The sequence below is a fragment of the Ips typographus genome, linkage group LG11 (genome assembly GCF_016097725.1).
Source record: "Ips typographus isolate SLU linkage group LG11, UJ_Ityp_2.0, whole genome shotgun sequence".
Classification (NCBI taxonomy): Eukaryota; Metazoa; Arthropoda; class Insecta; order Coleoptera; family Curculionidae; genus Ips; species Ips typographus.
The window spans coordinates 10,377,344-10,399,206 of NC_138432.1; the positions used below are offsets into that span (position 1 = coordinate 10,377,344).

The 21,863-nt window shown below is 38.9% G+C and overlaps 1 protein-coding gene and 1 long non-coding RNA gene across 7 annotated transcripts in view; one reads left to right on the forward strand and one right to left on the reverse strand.

Moving 5' to 3' along the window:
• LOC145735139 (uncharacterized) lies at positions 1–20,795 on the forward strand. Of its 6 annotated transcripts, none has more exons than XM_081988911.1 (19): positions 1–1,210; positions 2,594–2,749; positions 6,363–8,198; positions 9,275–9,415; positions 9,476–9,862; positions 9,919–10,080; positions 11,765–11,917; positions 12,634–14,085; positions 14,606–15,016; positions 15,483–15,578; positions 15,634–15,942; positions 16,060–16,413; positions 16,470–16,541; positions 16,594–16,923; positions 16,981–17,262; positions 17,317–17,477; positions 17,534–17,819; positions 19,713–19,882; positions 20,122–20,795. In XM_081988911.1, exons 2-18 carry the CDS (start codon positions 2,678–2,680, stop codon positions 19,830–19,832), a joined length of 6,624 nt encoding a protein of 2,207 aa, XP_081845037.1. In that variant the 5' UTR covers positions 1–1,210; positions 2,594–2,677; the 3' UTR covers positions 19,833–19,882; positions 20,122–20,795. The 6 variants fall into 6 exon arrangements, with proteins under 6 accessions (XP_081845037.1, XP_081845039.1, XP_081845040.1 ...); XM_081988913.1 differs by having other exon boundaries at positions 12,634–13,956; XM_081988914.1 differs by having other exon boundaries at positions 12,634–13,431.
• The window catches only part of LOC145735164 (uncharacterized), a 19,355-nt gene continuing 6,713 nt past the window's right edge, over positions 9,222–21,863 (reverse strand). The window contains exons 2-5 of the long non-coding RNA XR_014179590.1: positions 11,734–11,928; positions 10,019–11,666; positions 9,629–9,886; positions 9,222–9,566 (exon numbers count right to left, since the gene is read on the reverse strand). This is a non-coding gene — a long non-coding RNA (uncharacterized LOC145735164). The remainder of the gene's footprint in view (positions 9,567–9,628; positions 9,887–10,018; positions 11,667–11,733; positions 11,929–21,863) is intronic.

Genomic DNA, 21,863 nt, shown 5'->3' on the forward strand with positions numbered 1-21,863 from the left:
GTTTGGCGTATCTTGTCACTTTTTGCCTTGTAGCTCATCCGTAAGAAGGCCCTTAAGGACCAACCTTAATAGAATCTTGTAGAGAATGAAATTTCCTACTTAGCGTAGATCATTGAAGATATATTGGTCAAAACAGCAGCTTTCAGTTTGCTGCTTTTTCTACTGTGTACTAATTTGTGGTGAAGTTTCAGTTCAAACTATAAACTTTGTTTTGGTGCAGTTACTTGGCTTTAGCAACTTACAAGATTACCCATGCTCAATCCCTAAAGAGATGGGATGGAATGAAAGGATGCAGTCTTGCAGAATGTCTGAACAGGAAGATAAAACTGTCGGGCATGTCTTAGGAGAGTCTCTTAGGAGTTATCATCAATAAGAGAGTGTGTGTTCGGTGAGTCTCAAAAGAGATGTCCCCTAGTGACCTGTCCACCTTCCTGGGGAAAGGCGGGATGGACGGTGACCTAGGTGGACAACTCGGAAGGATGTACAATGGGTCACATGTGGCCTAAGTGCTGTAGGTCTACACTCACTCTACAGATGGGAGATGGACATTCTCAACTTCTACAAGAATTGAAAATTGACATTCTTTTTGACAGTGTCTTAAAGGGTAAATCCAGGATAGTTTCCAGTCATTTCCCATCAAATTTAAGTAAAAAATTACGATTTAGTTTAAAAGCCCTTAAAATGCAATTGAATCAATAATTAATCAAGTCAAGGTCCGAGTCCGTTGCTGCAGTATCCGCGTGCACAAGAAGTGAAGGCGACAGTTTGAACCCCTACCATGGTGTTCCGCGAGGAGAAAGGTTCTTATTGGGGGAGGTACCAACAAAGTGGTCTGTTAATCTTTGTTTATTGCTCTGTTTGTTTGTTGTTAGCGCCTAACCGGGCGGTTTCATTAAACAATTTAATTGTTGCGACTTTCTTAAAGTTTACGCGCACTGATTTGCGTTACATTAAACGATTAGGTGGTAGCGTTCTCGAGTGAGAGGGAAACCGACAAGTCTTTGGATTTTAGTCCGTTTTATGAAATTTTTAATCGAAATACATAACCGTTGGTATTATTAGTCGTTGTCGTGTCAAATCGGGAGTTCGAATACGCGCGATTTCCAATAATTAGGATTTGTATATGCAAATATACAGTGTGCGTTTGTTATTACATATTAGAGGGATTTGTTTAACCGGCCTTCTCTGTCAAACAGGATAGAGGGACATGGTAAGTAAATTTGTACCATACAAAACTCTTACTTTTACAGAAAAAACCTTATTAAATGCTTGTAATTGGCCGTTAAATTGTTAATATCCGCTCACGTCGAAATTTGCGCAGCCCAAATATTCCGCCTTTCCAAAGTAACCTAAATCCAGTCCGGTCTTTTAATATGCGTTCGTATTACCGGTAAAAAAAGTTGTCTTGAAGTATAATAATCGCTTCGTATTGGCTGGTATAAACCTTTTACGCCCACGAAATACCATATGGTAGACGCAATTATGCATAGTCACTGGCAGTGTTGCTAGTTGCAAATTGTAATTGTAAATAATGCATTCGAAACCGCTAAATAATTAATTTTTATAACAATTCTGCTTGGTCATGTCTTGGACTTACGCCAATCAGAATTATACTGGATTTGTCAGATAGTCTGTATAAACTAATAATTTATGAATGTATTTGAGAACTATTTTTAATAAAAACATATGCAAGGCACCAAAAAATCGTCCAAAGAAACATATGTTACCTCTTCCACCACTTCCAGACTTTTATGAACAATGTATTAATGAATATACTAAACTTGGGCCGCCATGCCGCCAACGAGCAGAGCGTTTTTTTGACGTCACCGTGACGTAATTTGGCAAAAACATAATTTGACCAACTGTCAAATTACGTCATTGTGACGTCTGCTCGCTCCATGGATCGTCAAAACGAATGCGGCCTCGGTGTTGCATCAAAATGGCGGATGGACAGAGTATTTGACTGTCAAAGATCTGTTAAACTTTACAAACGACTTACTTGCCTTTGTTGTTGCTTAAGCAAAGTAGATCTGCTGGAAAGTCTCCCTTACCTAGTTTTGATACTTGCGAATGTTCTGTACCTACTTAAGTATGTATAGAAATCAAATTGTCAAAATATCCAATATGGCCGATGGTCACGTGATCAGTTCTGCAAGAAGTCTGATGGAACAACTATCATATAACCCATGCCACTTACAAATTTTCATCACCGTCCATAACGTTGATTTGCTAAAATTGAGAAGAATAACCAAAGTTGTGTTCCGGTTATTCCTCATCGTTTGACCAGCAGCAGACCTACCACACGTGACACTCCATGGTGCACGATTAGCACAGTCACGTGATAACTGTCTGCAGTGACAAGTACTAAATGATGGTTAATTGGTACAAGAAAACGCTCGTAAAAAAAAAACGACACAAAAACAAACATTGCGCCAATACCTGATATTAGTTTGACAAAAAAAAATTGCGTTACTTCGGGTGATATCTAATTGGGTTTCTCGGTTTCGTGGTTAAATACTCGAAATTCGGCAATCATCCGTAAATACATGCATAATTATTGCTCAACACTTATGCAACGTGTTTCTTCTTGCAGGGTTTCAACTGTAAACACCATCGTCAGTGAAAACTATTTTTTTTAATGACGTCCTTATAGCCGACCTGCAGCCCAAAAAGGAAAATGCGAACCTGTCGATTGTTGCTGGTTTTTGTGTTGTGTTCGATCCACGTTAACGGCCAAAGGACCAGAACTGTAAGTATCAACAACCCACATATACACACAATGAAATGTTAACGGTTGAACTTGGCTGCGTTTTGTTGTGTAATTGTGCCCATAGAAGGTTAGATCGTGGGAAATTGTGTTTCAATTGTACTTGACTGTGTTTTTTAAAAATATATCTTGATCTTCAGGAATCAAGAAGACGTGTACTAGGCAACCAGTCATACGCGACGCATATTATGAACTTGCGTAGATGTAATGATAAGTCTGTTTTGACATCCTTTGTCCACTTTAATGTAAATGTCAATGGTCTCTCCTAGGCTTGGGTGTTGCATACATCAAACTAATTGCATACATGCCTAATCATCAGCTTAAATTCCCAACTAGTTGAAATAATTGGTTCCGATATTTGTTGTGGTTTTCTCTAGTCTTTGAGCAGTTTGACACTTTCTACCGACGTTAATTATCGAAAATGCCCCATTGCAGGTCAAATATTAAACGTGCATTGCGCAATCACTTTCACTGATTCAAGTTAAAAAAGCCTGTAAGGTCGAGAAATTGCCGTATAAATGTGTAACGGCGCTCTTTTAATCTGTATTACACGTCATTTTTACCATTGTTACAGGAATTTGGAAACCCCTGTCGCGTTTCGTTTAGATTACATATCTAACATAATTTCGAAATAAATGTGCTCGTGACTACTTGAATTAATCAAGTACTTGTAAAACATCTAGCGTAGCTTAAACGTTTGGATAATCCCAGATCTGCTAGAAGTGAATTCAATAGTGGGATTAGTTTGATTTTCAATCAGTCAGCTTAGTTTTTTTAACTGAAGTGAGGATTAAAATCTATTATAGTTAAGGCTAGAAACAGTGTCCTAGATATTAGTGATAATTAAGCCGCAATGGCGCTGATGTCAATAATAATTCCCTCTATACAGGTGTGGTAAATCCAAAAGCGACCATAGGAAAACCGTGTAACTGACAGAGAAACGTAGATAATTGCATGCGCGGGACAAAGACAGAAAACGAAAAAAATATCAAGTAGGCCATATTTTCAGCGCGCTGTTGCCAAAATCCACCCCGTCGACAAAATTAATTTTTTACACATCACACTCTCTGATCTTTTACACAATCATACATTCGGATATACAGCATTAATAGATGAAGTAATCGTCCCCAATATTGCTCCGTGTCAGTGCAAGAAAATTGTTGTGTCTAATATCTTTTTATGATAGAATTCGGCAACGTGGCATCAGAGTGTGTTGAATGTTAGCAAAGGACAGAAACATATTGATTGACAATTGACATTGACAGTACTTCAGTTGTTTACCGATTTGACAAGACTCGCAAGAGTGAGGTTAAGCTGGAAAAAAGCAAAATAGAAACAAGAGCGGAAAAATTAAATCAGTGTTAATTATTCGTATAATTATTTGAATTGTGCAGGCTGGTGTTGATAGTGATTCTGGTGGACTGTGTATATTATTTTTTTTGATGCTAAACGTGCAAAGTAAAAGGTAAGCAGCAACTCTCTCTGTACCTATGTCACATGAAACATCTATCAGCCACTGTTCGCTTTTCATTGAATTGTTTAGACCTTTTCGGTTACCGAAAATATGAAAAACACAAATACAACTCACACTAATAACTTAATCGATAAATTTAAGTTGCAAGGGGGGAAAGTTTGAAAAAACTGTCAAGAAACGTCAAACAACCAAAATTATGAATTTTAAACGTTCAATACGATTTAATTAAGCTTGACTAGGCTCGTTAAACTGTCCAAGAGAGACCGCAATTAGTTCCTTTATTACTACATATATTTCAACTAGGATAGTAATATAATCAAAACGTTTTACCAAGAAGGTAGCCTTGGGCCCATTCACCACCGTTCAGGGTAGAATAGAGAAACTCTTCTGTTTGTTTTTATGTATTTTTTAAACATTATTCAATAGTTGTTATAGAATGCAATTATTACCATAATTAGTCGTAACTATGTATGCTCTAGTGCCTTTATAAGTTCCTGCTTCGTGTCTAACTGAAAATATATTGTTTTCCTGAAATCTGCACTGAAACAAACAAAATGGTGAAAACAAATATGTCAACAACAATAATCCGACAAAATTAGAGTCATTTAAACGTGTGCACGGAAGCGGAGCCGAGGGGAAAAATGTCTCGCTTGTTTAGGTTCAAACTTTCGAATTTCAGTTTAGGAAGTGCACTCTATTGTTTTGAACCCACTTTCTGCATTTTTTTCTAAATAATCGTGATTTGTTCAGAACCTATAACATTCCACATATGAATACAAGTTTTATAAGCGTAAAAAGCGACAACCAAGTAAATCCAGTCAATTAAGTGGTTCACATGGCCGGCCACTTACTGATTATTTATGCTAAAAACTTTCTGAAAATGGTATACGTTTAATAAGGCGTAGCCCAGTTTAGATATAATACAGAAAATGTTTAATATGTGCTTGATGAAGGTCGGTTAATTCCCCGTTATTGGTATGCCAATCGTAGAATTTAAAAGTGAAAACTTATTTTGCATTGTAATGAATATTGTAGTTAATAACATTGCAAAGGCCATGATATCGATAGTTTGTGATTGGTCAAAAAAAAGCAGCTGAAAGCCAATCACAACAACTTTAAGTTCTGAATGTGTATATTTGGTTGCCTAACTGGTGGAAGCATCATAACGCATTCATCAGAGATTGTACGTCTAAAATGAAGAGGCTTATTACTACACGGTATAAAGCAATATTTTAACCCTGCCAAGTAATCAGTTGAGCATAAAACTGATCGTTATTTTTGATAAAACGTCAAGGCAAACAGTTACCTGTTACAACAATTAAAATTACAGTCAATTGAAGTCCCCCTCCAGACTATAATACCACCTGGACTGGTTTAGTGATTTGGCAAAACAAACAATATCAAAATCAGGTTTGTCCGAAATTTCGAAAAAGGTTACTTGCTCCCGTACTTTAAATATCAAGGGTACCTCTACGCCCAGTTTTTTCTTCGTCAACTGATTGGGACAAAGAAGATTGCTATGGCGGATTCCACACGAAAAGATCAATCCGGCTGGTACCAAAATGTGTCTTAATCATAAACGATTGTACAGAATTATTGCACAAGGCCGATCGGTTTGGTTACTTAAAAGTATGTGGAGCACCAATATACAGAGCCTTTCATTTTGTCTTTCCTATATACTTTGCCTTCAGTCGGACAATGCTTTTGCATTCGAATTGATATGCTTTAAGTTTAATGTATGGTTGTGTAAGTCACGTAGACTTGATTGAAGCTTATGAATACCGCTAATCTAAATCTTTAAATACTCATCCGTTTTGAACGACATACATGCCAACAGCAAAATGAACCTTTACAAATTGATTGGACCGGTTAATTTCTAAAATGCATAATGCAACACCAAATCCGTCTTATTATTAGTAATTTATTTAAATTAGTCATAATAAAAAGTGAAATCTAGCCCAAAAAATCTTGATATTGTACATTGCGAAAGTTGTCGAATTATGCAACTAACGATGCATATCACTTAAAGGATATATGAAAGGTCGCTTTTAGGCCACTTATCAGTTTGGTGTTATTGCAAATGCCACACTTCCTGAATTAAATTGATTTGGTTTGTTACAGACTTCTGATACACCAAAAGAGGATCGCCCGGCACCCAGAGGTCGAGGAAAAGCGCGTTTTTCCACTACCGAAGAGTTTTCAACAAGTGTTCAGCAAGTTCAACAGGCTCCAAGTCGACGACCTCCTTCTTCAAGAACTAGAACCAACACAAATGAGCCTGTACGACGTTCTCGACCCAGAACTTACTCCGTCGAAGAGGTGAACAATGACTCTCCCATTGAAACTTTTGTGAGACAAAGCAAACCTAGAGTCTTAACCGAAAACAAGTTTGATGGACCCCCTATTACCTTTGAACTACCGAGTACAGCGTTACCTTTAACTCCGTTGGAAGAACTTGGATTTGGCAGCACAGCCAGGGCAATATTGCAAGCCAGAGGGGAAACCCCTCCACCTAAAACCACCACTCCTGTAGTGGACGAGGCATACCTGCTTAACAACTTTGGCAGTACAATCAGGTCGTTGGCGGCCGCCTCCAGGAGTTACCAACAACAACGACCCATTTTAAGGGCTGAAGTCCCAATTTTAACCCGAGATGACATACCTTCTGAAATAACCAGAAGTGATAATGTAATATCATCCAGATCAAGAAGTAGAAGCAAGCCAAAAGAAATTGAAAGAAAAGTGAGCACAGAAAGAACCATTTTAGAAGACTTTTCACGGACTGAAGAGCCTGAACGAATTGAAGAACTCGAGCTAGTCACTGAGCCTATACTGAAATTGGTGGAACAAGATGAAGAAGTACTAACAAATCCAGTCACCAGTCCTCCTTTAACTCCAGTTGCAACGACTACTGCAGCACCTAAAAGAAATGGTGGACGTAGAACAGCACCTAGAACCAGAAGTAGAATTGAAACCCGTGAAGAAGATATTAGCGTGTCTCCCAGGTCACGCCAGAGAGCTAGGCCAATTAATAGAAAACGGATTGAAGATGCTGAAGTGGCCGAAACCGTTTATCGGACTTCACCACTTTTTGCCGCAGAAACACAATCTAGAACAGGTAGAAGAATAGACACTAGGGTGGAAAGTGTACCACTGGAACCTTCAGCTCCTAGAACCAGAATTAGTAACAATCCCACAGGGAGACAAAATGAACCTACGTCATCCACAGAGAAAGCCCCCAGAGGAAGAGGAAGAAGCAGAAGTGAATCTTCTTCAACGACAAAAGCTTCAATCAGAAGTAGAACTAGTGATGATGATACTCCCACCTTTAGTAGAAGATCATCTTCAGCTGTCACTAGTGGAAGGAAAGTTTCCAGAAATGAAGCAACAGAAAGAAGTCAACCAGTGGAAAGAGTGGCTCCTTCTCGAAGAGGTGGTAGATTTCTGTCTGAACCAAATACACCTCAGAAAAGCACACCAAAAGCAGCTCAAAGAGCAAGAACTCGATCCACAGACACTCCACCAAGCATCGATGAATCAAAACTGGAAGTACTGCCCTTATTCGATCGTGAGTCTCAGGTAGTTTCCAAACCCGTAAGGGGACGTCCCCGATCAACCAGAAGACTGGCAGACCACATGCACGTCAGCGCCACAGAAAACGATGTTCAAATTGCATCAAAACCTGCTGAAACCTCAACAGTACCTACCACAACCACCACCACCACAGTGAAACCAATCAAACAAACCGTAGTGTCCCAAGTGAACCAGGTAGTGTCCAAAAGTTCAATTACCAGAAGAAAAAAGGTGCCCAAAGCTAAAGCCATGGAAATCCTGTCCAGAGGTAACAAAAAATCGGAAGTCAAATTGACCAAGAAGAAAGGTTCAGAAGAGGAAATCACCGAAGACGACAACTACCCAGAACCGTTCAAGGCGTTGATCCAAGCAAAGAAAATTCAGGTTAGTGTCTTCGACGTCCTTGAACTCGTCTGAGAGAATAATAGACCCGGTGATCTCGTTGCGACCGTCTTCTTCGTGGTTCCTCGGTCACGGTCTTGGGAATTCGCTACTACAGCGAAAGTTCATTCTTACGTAACGCCGTCATTCAGTATCTATTGTTGCTTTTTTTCAGTTTCAATTTTTACTGTTTCGACTTTCACGCGATCAAAGTAACTCATCAAGGAATTCGAGATAAGTACATATTCGGTGCAACCAGAACTGATTTAACTAGGTTTAGCAGAAAAGCGTAGCTTTCTCGTTTATTAATTCATTGACCAAAACTTGCTGAAATTTAAACATTTTGTGTAATTAGACTGATAATGGAAGTTTAAACATGCGTATAAAGTTTAAAGAAAGATTTCATTATGTCATTTACAAAAAGATTTCCTAACTAAACGTAAAAACACGGTCCGAAGCATTTTAGGCGTTTTTCCCTTAATTGGACGAATTTGAAACTTAACGCTTGAGTTGATCGAAAGAATTCGAATTGAAATACACATACAGGACCGTACTAGCTGACAAATACGCATTTTTGCCACAACCAAACGTGAAAATCTCAGTTATTCAAGTTTTGTACACCGATAAACTTTATTAAGGCGAATCGCGGTCTCTATAAAGGAATTAAAATCGATTTTGTAACTGCCCGTAATTTTAAATGGTTAAATACCAACGCAAAATGAATAACCATGGTACTTACTGTCTAGCACGTAACGTCTATCGAATCGTATTCAATTCAAATATGATGATTGAAAATTTTCAAGAAAGACGTGGGTAATGAAGATAATATGGCAACGTTGCTGTAACAGATTTGAAACTCTTTCTATCTACAATAGTAAACGTCTAGTTAAATCATTAAATCGTCCATCTCGTTACCCAATAAGTCCCAAATTTAACGCTTTTTAAAACGTTCTTCATGGGTATTCCACGCTCTTTTGCCTAATTCCACCAGTAAATTTCGCAGCAAGTTCCAAGTAAGGCGTTAAACTATTCAGTAAAAGATTCTTTTATTACCACTTTCTTCATTTTCCATGTAATAGGAAGAGGCAAGGCCGAATCAGACGTCCTCTTCGAGGATCGTGACGACCTCGCAAAAGCCATCCGTGACGCCAAGAAGTCGGCCTTCTGGGGCACGTACCATCACCACGACGGCGGTACCCAAAAAGTCGTTACATCGAAACGTGAGTTGCACTTTCCCTTTCTCTTTTACAGTCAATGGGTAACCAATTATCCGTCAATAGATTAATGACGTCATTGATAATGAGGTGGTCTCCAAGTCTACTCCGTCTACCACTTTGAAGCCAACCAGGCCGCGACAATTACCGAAATTTTCTGAAAAAACAAGATATAAAGAAAAAAATTCATCCACCACTCCTAAACCTAAGAAAACTTACAGTACAAGGGCGTACACACCTAAATCTGAGGGAGGTGAACACCATTCAAGAAGGAAAGTCTTACGGTCCACAGCTTCACCACCTTCGACCACCCCTTTGAGCACCCTAATCAAAGACGCCAAGTACTCAGCCAAATTTGTGGAGAAGAAGAGCTACAATCTTGAAGATAGCACCACAGAAAAAGTCTTTAAAGTAGCCGGGAAATCCTTATCTAAAGAAGCCTCCCTCATACAGGTTTGAAGCAATTTCCATAACAAACTAGAAAAATAATGTTGGTTTTTGTGTGGCAGCCCTTAAAGAAGACTAGTCGGTACAGTTCCCGGTATCGTGGCGACACCTCTACGCGCAGCACGGTACTAAAAACCACGACTAGTGCGCCATTTTACATACCTACTATACCGACACCCGCTTACGTCCCAACGGTACCCACAGTCACTCCATCTGCCACACGGGTGAGTTAAACTTGTAAAATGAGTTGACAGACAGGTTTTATACGTTTATGGTGGATAAAAACGCGTTTTTACTTCATCATAATGGAAATAATTGAAAGGAAATAAAATAGTACGCCTCATTTACGTAGAAAAATGTTCACAATGGTATTCTTTTTTTTTTCTGTTAAGGGCAGGGTGATATGGTCCAAACACAGACCTTTTGACTACACCTGGTATTAGATCAGAAAAGTCAGAGGGACACTTTGTTACACTTCATTGCCGCTTTGTTGGGACACACTCTTCTATATTCTGCTTAGATATGTATCATATAGTTGGTGGCTCCACTATACATTTTTCTGTTTCGCGATATGGGTGTTAATACAAAATAATGTTGATAACTGCAATGCCTAATAGTCATCATAAGAGATTCAGTGTAAGAGTCCAAAACCTAACCTATAGTCACTAAAATTTTAGTGATTATAGACTTTTTTATGAACACATCATTATACAACCAGATATACACTTTTAAAAGGGTTTTGGATTTATTCTTGACAACTTTCTAACACTGGGTGGTAGCAACTCACTATAGTAAACTTTATAATATGTTATTACTCGTTTATAGTACTTTTTTGCACTAATCTGTTTGTGTTGTTTTATTAATTTTGTACGTTTAAGGTGTACTATTTTATTGTCCTTTAATTATTATAATTATAAATAAAGCACTTATCGAAAACAACCACTCGATTTTTATTTTTTTTACTATTTATGAATGGTGGTTTCGGGCACTTTTGTACAGTGCACTTATTGGTGGGGGAATTATATTTTGTGACTGTTGTGTTTTTTACAATCACAATAGGACACACTTTTAAACCTTATTGAATTTAACAGTAATTTAAACCGGGATTACTTTCTTTTTTTTTTAATATCCCGCTTTTGTGGACTAATATCCTGCTTCTATAGTTCTCCATATGTCCTATGACTTGTTTTTGTTTTGTGTGCCACAGTGTTAATTTTCTTATACAGGTGTGGTAAATCCAAAAGCGACCATAGGAAAAAGTCCGTGTAACGGACAGAGAAACGTAGGTAATTGCATGCGCGGGAGAAAGACAGAAAACGAAAAAAATATCAAGTAGGCCATACTTTTACCGCGCTGTTGCCAAACGCCGTAAGTAAGTTTGTCGAGGGTATTGAATACTTACGGCGTTTGGCAACAGCGCGGTAAAAATATGGCCTACTTGATATTTTTTTCGTTTTCTGTCTTTCTCCCGCGCATGCAATTACCTACGTTTCTCTGTCCGTTACACGGACTTTTTCCTATGGTGGCTTTTGGATTTACCACACCTGTATACAGGGTGTTCTTGTTTTTTTGTGATTTTTTAAGTGTCTCAAACTTCGAACATACTGTGTATATTTTTTAAATTGTGGAATCTGGGATGCACATCAGAAATAATTGCACCTCTAACCAATTTGTTTTAAGACTAAATTTTGACCAATTTTTTCGACTGAAAAACTGGGAGGTGATTTTAGTGTACACACTCTATACATCCAGACCACTTTATCTCACTTCCACTTAGTTCAGCACGGCAGGAAAAACAACCAAAAATAATCTAAAACAAAAACCGGTTTAAAATGTTAAGTTCGACAAGGGACCCACTTTTAGATGTTTATAGTTACCGATGATGGTTTTTTTGACTGACACTTTCAGGTCGACGACGACGGAATCGTGGCTGTCAAAGATCGCGATCTGGGCGTGGAAGTGATCAGTTTTGTGGACGATCCCACTAACGCCATCTCGTCAGCCGACTTGGTTAATGGAGAATTTCTGACCACGGACAAAAACCTCAAACTATCTCCTATGGTAATGTTTCCCTAAAAAAAAAAAAAGAAATCTGTCAACTGTCACCAATGACATATATTTCTGATATGTAAAGTCGTAATTTTACAATCTGGGAATGACTGTACCCAGTGTCTCAAAAGTATGTCAGTGTACTGGGTTGGTTTAAATAAAAAATAAAAAAATTGTTAATATAATCACCAGAAAATTAAATTAAATAAAAAGCACAGGTGAAAAAAAAACAAGAACACCCTGTATATTTCCTTATTACTTGATAGATCGTTTTCTTTTGTGATGTTGACATTTTGTTGAGCCATTTTCAGTAATATTGTTTATCAAAATCACAGTTGCCATGAATGCGCCATTACAGATCAAGTTGACGTCACACTCAATATATTGTTTTGATAAATTACGTCATAGTGACGTCAAACTGCTCTGCACGCTAAAGTCATGGCAACTGCGACTTTAAAAACCAATCAAATTACAATGTTGTCATTCCATTAACTCGAAAACGGCTAAATTAACTGTCAACGTTATTATACCATTTAGAAAAGATCTATCAAGTAATCAGAAAATATACAGGGTGTTCCATTAATTAATTTTGCACCATAATCTGTCTAATAACAAAAACAAAAAATATTAAATTATGACTTTACACAAGTCGTACCATCAACATTTCGTAAAATATTAGGAAAGTTTGATTTGACAGTTTCTTTTTTTCTCTCTCTTTATACCTCAAGGTGAAGGAGGGAACGACGGAGAAGCCGATATCGATAATCGAAAGGATAATCAATTCGATTACGATGATATCGACTACGGCGGCCCCAAACGCGACCGCTTCGACGCCGATCGCGGCCGGTACGACCGAGAACTCGGCCATCTTGAAACTGGCGTCGAAAAAACCATCGACTTTGACTAGACCTGACGTTCGTACTAGTAGTAACATAATCGAGACTATAACCAGCGAAAAACCGACCACGATTATCGAGAAAATCCGCAGTTCATTGTCTGCGATCCAAACGAACGAAGTAGGTACCGCACCGGGTGAGGATGATCTCTCGTCCACCACTCCGCTGTCCGCTGTCACTCATAATAAGTATTCGGCCAGATTCAGGGGTAGTACTGTAGGTAGTGAGCTTCCAGCACCACAGCCTTTAAGCACTACCAGTCCCTTGAGCGTGTTCGATCAGATCGACCAAAACCAGGTGCTTGGAAAACAGACAATTAGTCATTTATTGGATATTCTAAACGGGTTGGTGTCGACCACCCCATCTTCTATGGTGGTGGTGACGCCAAAATCGCCTACGAACCAAGCAGGCGTGTTCGTGTCCACCACTTTCGCACCCCAAGAGCCCATCGAGGCGGTGACTTTCACCACCCCACTTGTAAATACTGATCCTTCCACTGTAAATACTGACTTAACTACTATTACTACAAGCACCACCACCACCACATTTGAAACCACAACAGAACCACTCTTAACGACGGCCGCCACCACAACCACAGACTTGCCACCATCAGTGCCGCCAACTTTCCAAGTGAGTCCCGGCAGTGTAACCGTATTCTCAGCTAACGATTTGAGTAACTTGATAACCACCGATGATAACAATTCTTTGTTTAACACTGTGACCATCCCGAGTAGAATAGGTTTTGATAACAATGTGCTAACTTCAACTGTTCCCACGACCGTCTCTAACACGGAGACGGTCGTGACCACAACTACTGACATGATGGCAACGTCGACTACCGACGAGGTCACCTCCACCACCATGTTAATAACCACAACTCCATCTAACGTCACCAGGACCGGTAAAGTCCTACTAGGTGATCCTGGCCAACCAATAGGGAACGGTTTAGAGGTGGCCACCAGGGCGACCACGACCTCGACCACACCCGATTATTTCATATTTGCGGTCCTAAACAATAACACGGTGCTGCGTAAGCGCCCCCCTACCATACCCAATAAAGAAGTGCCTTTCGTGATTGTGGGACTTTATCCGAACAACACCGTAGTCAGGAAGTTTCCGAACGGGACCGTGATCCCCATGGACCCCGTGATTAAGGTTAGAGGCTTTGATATCAGGCCCGATCCCCCGCCATTGATCGAAATAACAAGTAACCAAGTAACAGATACCAATGCCAATAAGGGAACGACTACCCTGGACAATAATCCACCACCACCACCAGTCACGGTATTCACCCCTTGTGTTGATGTTGTGGAACGGGGGTGTCAGAGGGTGACGGGAGGACGACCCAACAAGTCGTTCTGATTGGTTGTTATTTTGTTGCCGTTGAAATGTCCGCACTCGGATTTCTCGTTGAGCTTTTGTAGTGCCTGGCACGCTTTTGTAGCTTTTTAGATTTGATTCGTGTTCTGTGTTTTTACCCAAATATTCACCCACTCAAAACGGGTAGTGCTTTTAGGCTTTGCTTTCATTCAAGTCCGAGTGTGTCGTTATAAAGGAAGAAAGTAAATAAAATGGTATAGTACCTATTATATTCATACATTTTACAACAAATACTAGACTACAAAATCATCCTAAACACCTTCTCGACAAAATAGCTAGCATTTTCGTACTTTCTTCCTTCTGGGATTTGGTCATCCGATCGTTTCATTAAAATGCATCATCATCTTATCATCATCATAGCTTGACGCCTCCATCACCCTTTATTTCTTGATTATTTACTTTTCTCTTTGTGTGTCTTTTATAGGTCGAATCGAACCGTATGGCACGCTTACTCGAAAACCAACGGCCAAACACTGACACCTTACCACCTAGAGTTGTTATAACTAGCACCACTTCCACTCCTCTTACTACAACCAGCACAGCTCAAAGATTAACTAGCACACCCATATCGGTCATTCCCAACAGGGAAGTGACCGTACCACCTTCCTCCACGATACCCCAAACGACACAAGGAACGGAATCGACCACTTTGAGTAGTGCTAGTAGCACCATGATGCAAGTAGCGTCCAGTACTATATCGGAAGTAACTGAAACGGTACCGCCCAGTTTGGGGGAGATTTTGAACGGGCGTACCGTTGAGGCTTTCAACAGTCTAGTACGATCTGAGCCGCCCAGTACCACTACCCCTAACTATAAGACTTTACAAATTAATCAGGTGAGATAGTCGTCAGTGGTTGTCGATGTAAATCATTTGCTTTTTTTTGCTTCACATTGACACCGCATTGATTTGACAGTATAACGAAGTACTGAACATACAAGACTTGATAAATAGATCCAAAGGAGATGTTGTTTATCGTTGGAAGCCCGTCACCAAGAATGAGTATAACCGTATTTTCAAGGCAAGTTATCTTGAAGATGATGGTGGAACTCCAAAAGAAACTAATCACAATAACGACTGACTGTTTGTTTGTTTTAGTAAATACTGACGTACTGACCTCCTATATACTGTCATCCATTATATTAAAACATATATGGGTTCGTTTGTATATATAAAATTAGAGAACCCGTTTTTCTTCTGTCTTCAATAACACTCATTAACTCAAAGCACGCTTGCATGCCTGTAATAGTACCACTGATCCATCCGAATCTACATCAACGATTTTAACAGTCTTTCCTTTTAGAGCACAACCCAATCGGTTGCACAAAACGAGGTTTCTTTGCCTCCCTCCACCACTGTCACAGAAAGTACCACTTTACTATCAACTACCTCTGAACGGGTAAGCACTAACACTCAAGTTAAATTTCAATTAACCTAAAAAGATATCATTACAGCTGTTATCATCTACCACATTGGAACCCACCACCACCACCAATAAACCTTCAAGTACCACCACCACTGCTGTTCCCAGCACCACCACCACCACTACAATTCCAACAACGACAAGAAGAATCGAAACGACCACAACAACGACCACTCCTCCACCGACTATGACGCCCGCCTCGATTTTGCCCACAATTTTCACCACCCTGTTCCCGAATTTCCTGAACAAGGGGGCGGTTACCACAAAAAGACCGCGGAACGAAGGTTTTTCCAATAATATCCTCGATGGGTTTGAGGTGTTGTCAACTGCTGGAACGACAGTACGTATTACCAACACTGATTAAAATAACCAGTACAAATTTTGTTTTGTAAGAATAGCGGACAGTGTTGTGGAGGCAACATTCTAGAAAAATTATAATATTTTTTTAACTTTTTAGGCACAACCCACTGCAGTTTTAGCGCCAACGTTTTCAAGAATATCAACAACAACACCCACTACCACCACGTCAACGACAACAACAACTCCACCTCCCCCTCCTCCTACTACCACCACCACAACAACAACAACACCACCTCCACCTCCTTCTACCACAACCACCAGCAGGCCAACTACTACAACACTCCCAAATCTCAGTAATAAAGCTGAGACTGACAAACTGTTTGAAGAGTTGAAAAAGAGTGGAAAGTTTACTAATTTGGACGAAGAACAGAAAAGAAATTTGATGGAAATTGAGAAGATTGAAAAGGAGCAAGCCGAGTTGCTGAAACAACTCAGTTTGTTGACTACTGTGGTAGGTTTATGGCGTTTACTGCTTGTATTTTGTTCTGAATTCAAGTTTTGGTGTAGTTTGGAAAACAAAACGTGCGCGCACCTCCAGCACTGCCAACAGCAGGTAGTGGCAACAGTCTGGCCAATCGGGTAAGTTTATGATGTTAAAAAAGAATTTGGTCAATAGAAGTTTTGATTGTAGATTATTTCAATGGCTATGGCAAGGTCACCGTCTCCAGCACCAACAACAATCTCTCCCTCTACAACAACTACTACAACTAAACCTCCTAGAAAACTGCCCAATTCAATCCAAGACCAGCTGCTCCTTACTGACGTGGAGGACACAACAAAAAAAACAACGCCCTCCCTTGAGGAAGTGCTGAAGCAATACAATTTGAACGGCCTTACAACAAAAGCACCTTTGACGTCCACTTACGGAAAAACTGACGAAGCTATTTTGGCCGCCATATTGAAGGAGCATGGTATAGGACCCACCACGCCTAAAGCTTTAGGGGAACGAGTCAAGGAGGCTGTAAGCATGTTACTAAACCAATATAACCCATATAATAAATAAGAGACTTTTTAACAGGGAGTATTCGAGGAAGTTCCCACTACAAAAAAACCGAAGCCTAAACCGGCCTCCAATACACCCAGACCAGTTGGAGGACGCTTAATGCAAGGACTAAACTGGCTTTTAGATATGTGGGACCCTCCAACCACGAAGAGACCAGCTCCCAGAAAACCAAAAGCCAAGGCTCCGCCTAAAAATGCCGCAGACGAAGAGCTGCTAACCAATCAGCCCACTCGAATCACTCCCATGGTCACTGCAGCACCGGTAACTAAACCTAGTTTGTCTCAAGATGAAATCCAGGTGAGTTTCCACCCATAAAGCTAGAAAAAATTTTTTTTTTGTGTTTTATTTTAGGGCTTAATCAAGCAGTTGGAGGCTGTACAAAACAATCCGAGTGCAGTGGATCAATTGGATTTCTCCAAAATCAAAAGTTTACAAACACTGATTAACGTCAATGAAGGGGTGCAGGTGACTCACACTGGTCAGCACGGGGCTACTTCAAGAGCCACGTCACGGTTAGTACCTGATGGGGATCACTATAAAACCAAGAGCGAACAAAATTCTCTTCCAGACCACCTAGACTAACCTCGACGACCGAAAGAGACCCGCTCTTGGCGCATATCAATCAAAGACCGCGATTCTCCACCGTCTCCACCATAAGCGTGAGCAACAGCATCGACGACGTTGACGTGGAAACGACGAGCACCACGTCCCGGCCACGTGCCCTACCACCAGTCAGTTTGAACCCGGTGCCGGGCATCGACGACCAGGGGGACTCGATGATTCGTAGCAATCTGTTGACAGCCGCTGTCAACGTCACCAGAGCCATATCCAGTTTTCTGGGGTCAGCCATACAAGTAGGTTGACGTTTGGTTGTGTCAGAGTTTTAGAACCGTGAGCCGTAATATGTTTGTCCAAAATTTGACAAACTGAAGACTGAGAAAAATAAGTTAACATGCAATGTTTCCTAAGGAAGATACAGTCCGTCAGATTAATTTTATTCAAAGTACTTATGAAATGAATATTCGTGATATGAATGACGTTTGTCAAAATTGTTTATGTAGTGTTGATCCTGGGAAGGGTCTTGATTTTCCCGCTCTATTTTCTACGCTCATTGGATATTTTTTAAAAAATAACTGAGGTTTTTTAATTTCCTTGTTCAATTTGGAGAAAAACGTACCTCTTGTAAAATTTTGATTTTAAATTCCGTTTACGAGATAAACACGGTTTAAAACCCAAAAAAAAAGGACTAATAATATTTCATTTTATAAAAATAGTGTTGCCAAAAGTGGTTGTCCTTAAAATAGTAAAAAAACAGGATTTTTTTTTACTATTTTAAAAAGACTTGTGAGAATCCAAATTTGTACTAAAAAATTCGTTTTCTCAGACTGCAATCCTGATTGAGTGTCTAAAACTGGATTTCAAGACCAAACAGTCCGGAAATCAAGACAAAGATTGGATTACGCATGAAATTCATTTTTAATACTGAAAATAGTCAAGAAACAAGTCTAGAAGTAAATTATACACTGGAAATAGTCCAAATTAAATTTTCGCTGACTAATTCATTTCTAAAAATTAGTTCTCAAGACTAATATCGTTTTTACTTTTATTATTGAAAGTTCGCTTTTAGAAATAGTCTTAAACCCAATTTTTCAGTCTTGAAAAGCTCTAAAAACAGAGTTTCTTAGAAATGCTACACTTATGAGTGTAAAGAAGTAAATTTAGTAGTGAAGAAGCTTGAAATGACATTTTCAAGACTATGGACAGTGTACAAACTGGCCTTTAGGCCTGATATGTCAAAAATTTGGTGAAGATAGTCTTGAAACTCGATTTCAGGCTGAAAATAGCTTTAAAGCACTAAAAACAGTCTAGTTTTTTAAAAAATGCGTGAAATTTTAGCACTGAGGTGTCTAAAAGTCAATTTAATAGGGACAAAGCTTGAAATGGCAATTTTACGCATATGGAGAATGTAAAAATGGTTTTTTTAAGTCTGCCATGTCAAAAACTTGACAAAGATGGGCTTGAAACTCCATTTTCCAAGTTGAAAGCACTAAAAATAGTCCAGAGAGTTAGTTTTTAAGCCAATTTTCATGAAGTTAATGTCAATATCCAGTATTTAAGACTAATATATTGAAATTTGTTTTCAAATTATGAAAACTTACATCAAATGCAAATTTTAAGCTTCTGATGTCACCTTTTTGGTGTTGAAGTCAATTTTCAAGGTTTAAATATGTGAATTTGTAGTAAAAAATTCTAGAAAAAGCAGTTTTTTATGGCTACAAGTCAATTGTCAAGGCTAAAGTCTTTCAATTTGTCTGAAAACTGTGAAAACTGACTACAAAGTCAATTTTCAAGACTAAATCTTTCAATTTGTCCGAAAGTTGGGTTGGGTTAGGTTAGGTCAAGTTAGTTATCTAGTAAACGAAGATGCAAATCAGAATTTTGAAAGAAATACTTTCTTTTTCAACTTGAACTAAGAAATTAAAAGATCTAGTTACGTAGAAAATAAGACAGAAAAATTAAAAGAATCTTCCTGTATCTACGCCACTGGACAATTGTGACAAACGTCATTAACATCACATAATGTTAGGGAGGACATAATGCATGACAACTCATTTTTTGGCTTGGGTGAATGGTGAATTATTGACAGTTAAAACTATACTACCCTGTATACAAAAAAATATTTTACGGCTTACGAGTAAGAAACTCTAAATTTGCATTTGCTGGTGGTATTTACGGTACTGTTCTAGGACGCTGCCAGCCAGTTGAGGAAACGTACCTCTGGGGTACTTAGTACCCTATCGTCAAGCTCGAGCGTGCCCAGTTTGACGGGCCTTAGCGGTGGTTCTAGCTTGAACGGTTCCTCTTAAATTAGATTTTTTGCTAATTTGCCCAACTCCCCCATGTTCGGCCACGATCGGTAAACGTCTAACGAACAATTTAGGAGCATGTACTATTTTCGTAGCTCTTCCTAACTCATAAGGTGTCATAGGAAATGTCTGACTTTTTCTTCCACGTTTTTTTTTACCAAATCTGACCCGAGACTCGGATTTCTCCTAACATTCTTCAACGTAAACTCAAGTTGTTTTGCCTAACATCCTATCTAACCTGTAATTTTTCTGTTAAAAGGTTAAATTAATAGTTGGTGATATTTTCTAGGGTGCCAGGATGAGCTTTAGATCGCTGATTGGCTCCGGTTCCAGCACGATGGGGAACATCGCTCAAACGTCCAGCGCCGCAGCGGCCGGTTGACGCACTATTCTCTGTCACACACCTTTCTCTCTTGCCAACCAGTTATATAGTTATTTATTTTATCCAACTTTTTTCTTCTGTACATACAATGTAAGAGTAATGCGGTTTCTTTCTAGGGAATTCACGTTCTAGGAGACTTTCGGGGTATTTTCCATGTTTGCCTAGGATGTAGGCTTTTCTAATTAAGAGGAACGTATTAATTTTACGCTGTATGTTTCGTGTCATCGTTTTTGGTATTTTTGTTATGTACGTGTTTTTAATCGAATTTTCCGCTTAATTCGATTATAACGATTTGTTAGGGTCGGATGAACAATGCTTTGTTCCCTTAACCATGTACATATGATATACATAAAAACCGTTCTGCTTTGCCCCCAGTGTGTACATTTACTCGTTAATCTAATTTGATGTTTTATTTAAAAACTTTGTACATAACTATAATTTCTGTGCTTTTTTTACCTATTTTTATACATTTTAAATAAATTATTATTAGTGCGTATTTGTATATAACGCACACCACGTTCTGACATTTCCACGGTTTACTCAATAATATTGTAAATAATATATTTAAATAGAAATTTTTAGATTGTTTTTTACTCACCTTTAAAAACATCCCAGCTGTCACACCAGAAAAAAAAAAAAAAAAAAAACGTGTAAGGTTGGTTGCCTACATTACGAACAGTTATTTCTCCAAACAAACTAAAAACTTTGTTTGTAAATCAAATTAGCCTGAACGTGTTTACCAGATTGCGCCATCATCAGGGATTTAAACGACACACAAACAAAATCAATCATAATTACGATTTTTTTTTCTCATACATAACTGAACCCAATATGTTAATGATGGTATTATTGGTTGTGTGGAGACAAATTCAAGGCCAATTGTTAACATTTAGCGACGAAAACAAACAAGAATCGCCCTTCCCATTATGGTTTTCTGTATATAACCTTAGGGTCTAGGCAGGAAAATGTGTGCAATTAGTATCGATAGTTGCCAAGTGGGTTTTCCCACGATACGACCAATAAATCAATTGGTCACTATTGTATTACGTAAGTGACCCAAATCACTATGAGTACATTGAATAAAGCAACTGGGATGTCCACTTAGATCACCTGATGAAAATATTTTGTTTGCTCGTTTCAAATGGAAAATTACTTGATTAAGAGGTGTTTGATTGTTCTTAGATAATCATACACACACGTGGGCTTCTCATGGTTTTTTTCATGTTGTTATTAAGTTTTACGAAACTATAATATTTATGGAGAGACGTCATTGATTCTAAGATTTAGCTGTGACGTTTTACAAAGTGGTAATTAATCATGTATGCTAATTTTTGTAGAAATTTGGTTGCAACCACCTGGTGCAGTGCAGCATCAGATTTAATTGGCAAAGCCATGAGGATGACGGTGTCGAAAATCGCATCAGGTTGCTTATTTTCTTTAGCTTTCTATTAAAAAAATGTCAAGAGGACAAAACCCACATTTTGATTACCACTTAGATGGTGGTGGAAAGCCACCACACTGAAACGACAATTACCACGTCATCTTAATTTTGTTTGATATTCAGTATAGTTTAAATTGTATACAGTCCGTCCCAGAGCTAGTGGCAGTGACGTAATAATTAATACATTTTTGAATTTGTGTTTGTGTCA